General features: G+C 38.6%; 1 protein-coding gene across 1 annotated transcript; it reads right to left on the bottom strand.

Annotated features, from left to right (window-relative positions):
• Window positions 1-1137: 1137 nt before the first annotated feature.
• LOC147145483 (RIB43A-like with coiled-coils protein 2) lies at window positions 1138-2245 on the bottom strand. The gene has a single exon (XM_086034219.1). The coding sequence runs from the start codon at window positions 2140-2142 to the stop codon at window positions 1138-1140; it is 1005 nt and encodes a 334-aa protein (XP_085890345.1). The 5' UTR covers window positions 2143-2245.
• Between the last annotated feature and the right edge of the window lie 6126 nt (window positions 2246-8371).

Raw genomic sequence — 8371 nt, forward strand, 5'->3', positions numbered from 1 at the left:
ATTAACCGCGATAACCGAGGGATTAATGTACAGTCAAATTTTCATAGTAATCAGATTTTCATTGTTTTACACTGTACTGCCTTGCTATAGTAATTTTATTTTTCATCATCAACAGCAATGTTTGTATGCATTTGAAATGCTATTAAAAAATTTGGCAATCATAGTTTATGGTACATATATGGCTCACAGTAAACTATTATTTGGGCAATTATAATCACTTTGAGATGAGGTAATTAGCTATTAGTTGTTTTTTTTACTACATTTACAGAGATACAAGTAAACACGTCTATATATTTTTTGCCCTGATTCAAAATTTGCCCATGTTGTTTGTCTAGCGCATAAGGTTTTCATAATATAAAACAATGTTGAAATATGTAATACAGTAATATTTATTAATTAAGGTTTAGATTCTGCAACAGGTGTATTTTTCTTCTGAAACATCATACTTATAAAAACAACGCATGGTAAAAGCTGCGCAAGCTTTTACAGGTGCAACTTTAAAAATGAAAATCTCAAAAACCTGATGTGCTAGAAAAACGTGCTTTTTAAAAAAATTAAATAAAATCAGCATCACATTGTTAGCAGGTAGCTGCTATATGAAGCGTTGGTGACTTTGCCCTTCAGTTACTGTTGGAGAAGAGCAAGTTGCCGAAGTTGAATGCTCAGAATATGTACATAGGAGCACATTGAATTGGATTTAATGAACTTGAAAAAATGTGGTGTTGTACGTTTCCCTTGCTTTGATTTGCAACTAGTTTTTTGTATATGAACTACCATTTAGCCCATCAAATGTAAATAGAAAGTAGATACAACGAAAAAAGAATTGTAAGGATATTTGTTAAATAAGTAGCATTTACTCATAAAAGCGTATTTTAAAACTCAAATATGTAAACTCAAACACTAAAAGAATAACTCAAGTAGGATGAAAACAAATACTCAAGTAGGATTTACTTGCCAATGTATATTTTACACAGTTAAAAACTCAAGTTGTTTTCACAAAGAATATGTTTTTTGTAACTACTTGATAAATTGATGCAATTAGTTGCCTTACATTTTCTATGTAGATTGAGCTCAAAATTGTTTTCAGTGCATTGTCCACTGCAATCCGTCGAGATGCCTTCAGCCCCGAGTGTTGTCTCAGCGACTGCAGGTGTTAAATTTGGCGAAGAAACTTTCATCGATGCGTCCTCTTTTGATGTCAGGTCTGTTGCGTCTGTCATATTCAGCGGTGGTGCTGTTGTCGTGGTCCAGCTCTTGCCGCAGCTCCTTCTTCTGCCGTTCCTGCTGCCTCTGTAGGATGAGAGCCGTACGCGTCGTGTTGGAGCACCAACGAGCGTATTGTTGCTTCTCTCTCATCCCCTCCAACTTTGTCATCATTTTCTCCTCCACTTGAAGGTTCCAGAACTTTTTCATTTGCTGAGCGCTCTCGGGACGTGGCCTCCTGTCATAGCTGTGAAAAATACCAGGCACCCCAACCTGACTGGGCCGGATCTCTCTGGGGTCGTCTTTGAGCTCCCGTTCGTACCGTTGCTTCTCTACAGCCATGGCCTGATTGAACTCGTTCATTTCAACCGCATTTTTTTTCCTGTTCTCCATCTGCGTGTTTTCCAATTCCAGAGCTACGTTGTCTATATGTACTCTGAATTTGTCGTCATCCAACCTTTCAATCTTCTGTCTTTCTTTCTCCATGGCTTGCTCTGTCTGTTGCTGGAGCAGCCACTCCCTCAGTTGCTCTTTCTGCCTGTAAACTCGACTTTCACTGTCCGGGTCCTCACCTGCCATTCCAGGAGGCATCATGTGTTCGACTGGTTCCTCAGAATCATCCCGGTTCAACCGCTCCTGAATGGCACGCTCGTACTGTTCCAGAAAATTGGTCTTCTCCTTAGCATGTTTCTCCTTTTCTTCTTTGATTTGGAGAAGGTACGCTTGCCTGCTATCATGTAGGAATTGGGCCTCAAAGGTGTCCTGTTCAAATTTTTCCGCATCTTTCCATTTCTTCTTGTCATCCAGCTGCTTTTCAAGGCCCGCCTTGTCGATACCGATGGTTCTCAGTTTGTCGTTAAAAATTCTCTCTTTTCTTTCTTGCTCATTGTTGCGACGCCTTTCTATGCTTGCCAGTTCGAAACGAGAGCCATTCCACATCTTGGCTGACAAATAGTTTGTGTTAAAGTTAGCAGCCTGTTTCGAGGGTTTACTGACACACTGACGTACAGTCCACTAGATTTCAGTTATGGCTGGTCCTGAAACACACACACAAAAAAACATACACCAAGATTTTATACAGTTAAGCTCCAAATTGTTCATATGCTGATTTTTTATTTTTTTTTTGCTGAATAGGTGTCTTCTTGCTGGAAATGAGACAAGAGAATGTAAAAAAATTTTTTTTAAAGCGGTTACCGAAAAATAGCATGTTTGTTTTTAAATGTATTCATGTCCCTGACAATTATGAGTAAAAGCCATCTTTTGCACCCTAATACTTGTAGCATACAACTGTATATTTAGGGAATAGTCAATATGCCTGTACTGTAGAAAACTGAATGGGTCAGTTAAAGAATGATAATCTCAACATGGGACTGTTAAATTGGTTAAACATGAAATTGGCAGAGCTGGGCATTTTACTAAAATTTTACGGTCCGTTTATCACCTTCCGTACAAATTTTTTAAAACAACCATCGTCGCCATTTCCATCCACAATATACTCATTCAACAAAGACATTTACATCAACTCAGGCGTGGTCAGCCTCCAGAAACTATCCAGGTGTTCACAAATGAACCCAGGGCACCATCTAATGAACTGCTAGCCTCCCTCCCCTCAGTTTCAGTTTATGTCAGTGTTCATGAAAATGACACTAATCCAGAGTTCCAAAGTGATAACCACTGCTGACCAAAAACGACTTCAAGGCTTGTCTTACTTTTGAAAAACACATCTGAATAATTCCCAAGACTTTTGGGAAAAGATTCCATGAACTGACAAAAGGAGAGTTGAGTGTCTCTCGTTGCATCTGCCATAAAGCATCTCAGAAAAACATTATACCAACAGTCAAACATGGTGGTGGTAGTGTGATGGTCTGGGGCTGCTTTGCTACTTCAGGACTTGGATGACTTGCTGTGATTGAAGGAAGCATGGATTCTGTTCTTCACCAAAAAATCCTCAGGGAGAATATTTGGCCACCAGTTTATGACCTCAAGCTGAAGCACATTTAGGTTTTGCATCACAGCAACAACAGAAAACACATCAGCAAGTCAACTTCTGAATAGCTTAAAAAAACAAAATGGTTTTGGAGTGGCATGGTCAAAGTCCAGAATTGAAACGCTGTGGCCTGACCTTAAAAGCTCGTTCACTCTTGAAAACTGTCAAGTGTTGCTGAATTAAAGCAATTGTGCAAAGAATAGTGGGGCAAAATATCTCCACAGAGACATGAAAAACTAATTGCCAGTTCCAGAAATCACTTGATTTTGGTTGTTGCCGCTGACCATGGCCCAACTAGTTATTAGGTTTCGGCGCTATCACTTTTTCACACAGGGCAAGGTAGCTTTGCATTGGTTCTGTTTCTGTTAATAAAATCACCATCTAATAACAGGATTTTATGTTTACTTGGGTTACCTTAGGCTGATACTTACCTGTTTGATCATGGGGAAACATTTAAGTGTGACAAACATGCCGCCCAAAAAATAAGAACTCATTAAGGGAGCAGTCACTTTTTCACAATAACTGTGCCACTTTACAAATAAAACAGAAGTGCAAATGAAAATGGCTTACCACCTATGCTGTATAATTATTTCAAGATTTTTATAACTGGCGTGTCTAAAAATGTCGAGCACTACATAAAAAAACATCTATTTCTAACCTCATCGTGTGTAGCTTTCTAGATTATTTTCAGCGACTAACACAAAATTGCAGCGATAGTAGGTTAGAACGTAAGGGGGAGTTTTATGTTCATAATCACTACTCTGCAAGGTCTAAATTATTCAAATTTCTTGAAACGTTTTCAAATGAAATAATTGTTGAATATTAAGAAATTTCAGGGTTACTAGAAATCTGTGCACAATAGATCCGTGGAAGACAACTGAACTTTAGCAGCACATATAGAAGCCATATAGTCTAACATCTAAAATATTTTATTTACAACCACACCCAACCAATTATTGCCTTGAAAACTGCATTCTGACAAGCTTTTTAAACATCAACATTGATAAACAGAGGCCATCTTTGGTACTCAATCACCTGTTTTTGTCTCACCATGGGCAACACCGTTGTCATGGCCTCCCATCATGTTAAAAAAACAAAACAAAAAAAACATGTGCTTGATCCTGGAATTTCCCTGACATAATGGTAGTAAACTATTATAACTATACTTCCTCCACCTCAAAATACTTTCGTGCTTCCAACCCTTGCTTTTGTAGTCAATAATCTATTCTACTTGATCAACTACAAAATCAACACAACTCATCACATCACCTGCAAAGTCAAGCAAAGTCTCTGTCACGCTCTTGTGTAAAGGCTTGACATCATCCTTCGATAAAGCCATGAGCGCCAACTACCCAGCTGAACTCATCCATCAAATACTATTACAAGTTGTGTTATCATAAAGTTTTCAAAGTGTTACATCACCAAGAGTAAGCACAAAGGATGACATCATAGAAATAAAATTACAATTTTCACGGGGAAAAATTGCGAACATTTTGCAAATGGAAATGAACTTTTTTTCAGTGACACATTCTGCATGTTTGAATGGTGTAAGGGAACCACTAAATAAAAGGAATAAACACATGAGTCTGACTGAAAATGTATCATTTTAGCGACAGCATTATGCTTTGTGTTTTCCATTTTTGTTTTGGTTTTCTCAATGCAGGTGGATCTTCATCTGAAGTGCACATTGTACAACAGTATTCAATAATATTTGGACAACCTTTGCAACACACACACAGTACACACGCACAATGTCAAAAAGGTGATCGGGCGCCCTTCTGGATTAGTACATAACATTACCATTAACTATATTTTGTATTTGTGATATGTGTCATTGGGAATATCGGTCAGCCCTTCAGGATGGTATTTCTGATCATTTTTATCCCCTTGGAATGAATGGAAATGCCAATTTCAGCCCCCCCCCCCAAAAAAAAACCAACTCTTCTAATGTGTATTTTAATGAGGAAAAATAGCACCCCAAACAATTGTACTTTATAAAAACATACTAATGACATAATGTAGCCCTTTGCAATTCCACCTGGCAGTTTTACCTGAACGAAAGGCGTACCAAAGTAAATCTGATGCTGTACTTGAACCATTTGGAGTATCGGCATAGTTTTGGTCTCTTTTTGAAGATAACACTTTCAATCGTTCTCCTCAACTGTCAGAATCTTTTTAAGTGCTATTGGCACTGAATTATGGAAGTTTGAATACATAAAAGACGGCCGACCCACGGCCATCTATGTATTCAAACATCCATAACTGCCAGGTGGAATTGCAAAGGGTTAATAGAATGTAAAGAACTTAACAGTTTGTGTATGATGAATAATTCATTCGCAGCTCCTTCTGGTAGGCACGACTTGGTCGGTGGGTCGCAGTTGAATACAGTCATGCAGGCAAACAAAAAACTGAACAACTGTAAGTGACTCATTAACCTGCAGTAAGTAAGTAGTAATTTTCCACAGAGGATAAAGAATGTATGCCTGTAAGTAATGTTTTATTATCTCTCTATATGTGTTGCTGCCCCATTTGTGTTCAAATATCAGTTTTTTGAGCGGAAGTCAACCCAAACATATTTTTTTCAAGAATATGTTCTATGCAAGCCCACTAGTTGAAACAGGGCATTCTGATAAATATTGCGTTTGTGGAATAAGTGTTAATCCACTCGTTTTCAGCCATCTCCGGGGGCGGCCATTTTGTCTTCTCTCAACTGAAAATGACATCACAACTGCTCCCAACGACCAATCACGGCTCAGATTCAGAAAACATGTCATCCGTGATTGGTCGTTGTGAGCAGTTGTGATGTCATTTTTAGTCGACAGAAGACAAAATGCCCCCAGAGACGGCTAAAAACGAGTGCATTTTGCTGCTTAACTTATATTCCACAAACGCAAAATTAATCAGAATGCCATGTTTCAACTAGTGGGCCTGCTGGGAACATATTCTTGAAAAAAATATGTTTGGGTTGACTTCTGCTTTAAGGCATGACACTGCCACATACAGTGGGTACGGAAAGTATTCAGACCCCTTGAAATTTTTCACTTTCTGTGTCATTGCAGCCATTTGCCAAAATCAAAAAAGTTCATTTTATTTCTCATTAATGTGTACTCAGCACCCCATCTTTACAGAAAAAAAGGAGTGCTCAGCTTTCCTCTTTAAAGTTATTTGGTTGTTTTAGGTAGACAACATGTAATGCCCTTCTTGGTTTATATATTTACTTTGACAACAAATGTTTACCTTGAGTGGCATTAAACAGCTTGAAGCCCTTTTTGGGGTGGGGCTTAGGGGAAGATCTATTCACTGTTCAAGACTGCTGCTTGTAGGGGGTTTAAGTTGAGGGGAGTTTATTGCTTTCATACAACGCTCGTTTCCGATGGTGGGGGTAATGCGTTAGCAATGTATTACATTGCCAATATCATTGATTATCTTTTGAGTGAATAGTTGGATGGTTATATAGTGAATAGTTGAAAAGAATGGCATATTTCTCAGTCATGGTATTCATGGTATGTGAAACAAAACTGTTGATTACCAAATCACGGTGGTCGACTGGGTAGCATGTTGCATGTTCTCCCCGTGCCTGCGTGGGTTTCCTCCGGGCGCTCCAGTTTCCTCCCACATTCCAAAAACATGCATGGTAAGTTGATTGGACACTCTAAAATGCCCCTAGGTGTGATTGTGAGTGTGAATGTTTGTTTGTCTTTGTGTGCCCTGCGATTGGCTGGCAACCAGTTCAGGGTGTACCCCGCCTATTGCCTAATGACAGCTGGGATAGGCTCCAGCACGCCCACAATCCTCGTGTGGATAAGCAGTATGGATATGGACATATATATCCTGCTAACTATTTTTTTCTGCTGCTCATATTCACTGTATTTACATACTGCAGAATCTACTTATGTGCAGTTGACACATACACTGTTGCTGTCGTTCGTCACATTACCTGATTGTGTAAATGTGTACACATATTTTTTTAATTCCTTGATATAAATGTTGACGTGTCCTACCACTGTCCACTTTGCTGCTGTAAAAGCGGAATTTCCCTATTGCGGTACAAATCAAAGGGCTATTCTATTATTTTGTATTTGGTCATCTTCATCATACATTCTTTGAGCACAGAGAATGTTATAGGCATCAGTAAGGCTCTCCCATCTCCTTTTGTATTTGGTTACGGGTAGGTTTACAATTATTGTCAATCAATGATATATTTTGGTTACTACTTAGAAAAAATGCACCCCTGTGTTGAATAACAGAGGCGAAATGCAATTGTGTCAATATGCTGTATTGGTGCTTTTCGCTAATACATTTTACTGTCTACTCTCTTCATACACATTTTAACCAGGGTCAACAGTAGTCAATGTTTTTTTCTAACTGCACGTGTGATCTTACAGAAGTTTCTGCAGCTTGTTTTCACACTGTCATCCTGACAGTTTTACATTAACTAAAAATCAGACACTAGAGCGTCATAAGCTTCAGTGATCTTTAACTCATTCAGGATCTCCAGACCTTTCAGTACCAGACTTTTTCCAGACTCATTGTGATATGACATAAATACGTCATTGACTCATTGGGATAGAATGAATTAACATCCCTTTGACGTAAAATACTTTGTTGCAGTCCATTTCGCCCATTTCTTCCTGAGGGAATTATTAATGGCAACTTTTATATGTAGAAAAAGACACACTGTACTCAAAATGGCACCAGAGTAAAATATCCACAATGTGTGGTCTCAAAAAAATAAAAAGAATGTTCTGTCATCTCTATGCCCCTGCTCTTTAATTCAAGTGGTTTATATTGTTCTGTTATGAATGACACATTTACCAATGAATTTATTCTGTATAAATCCATACCGTATTCTGTATATTGATTGGTATTGATCAGAATGTTTTCCCCATCCATTAAACAATGAGCTTTGATCTTCTTTACCGCCTGACTTCTTTAGGGTCGTTGGACATTATCTCAGGTGACTTTCGGCACATTTGAACATCCAGTGTGTAATTTTGCTACCCTTCATGTTTTTGAAATGCGGGAGCCAGAGCCATGCATGCAAGTACGCACGCTGCATGCAAACTTCACACAGGGAAGCGTGATGCGAGATTGGAACCCAGACTCTAGACTGTGTTAACCATTGCACCACTGAGCTACCGCAACAAAAGCATTTCTCTTGAACTCTGTTATGCTTAAGTT

Source organism: Filicampus tigris, chromosome 6 (genome assembly GCF_054856515.1).
Source record: "Filicampus tigris isolate MCC_2025a chromosome 6, RoL_Ftig_1.0, whole genome shotgun sequence".
Classification (NCBI taxonomy): domain Eukaryota; kingdom Metazoa; phylum Chordata; class Actinopteri; order Syngnathiformes; family Syngnathidae; genus Filicampus; species Filicampus tigris.

Excerpts from the sequence above, each read along its gene's own strand:
- LOC147145483 (XM_086034219.1), bottom strand. The coding sequence starts at position 2,142 with ATGTGGAATGGCTCTCGTTTCGAACTGGCAAGCATAGAAAGGCGTCGC.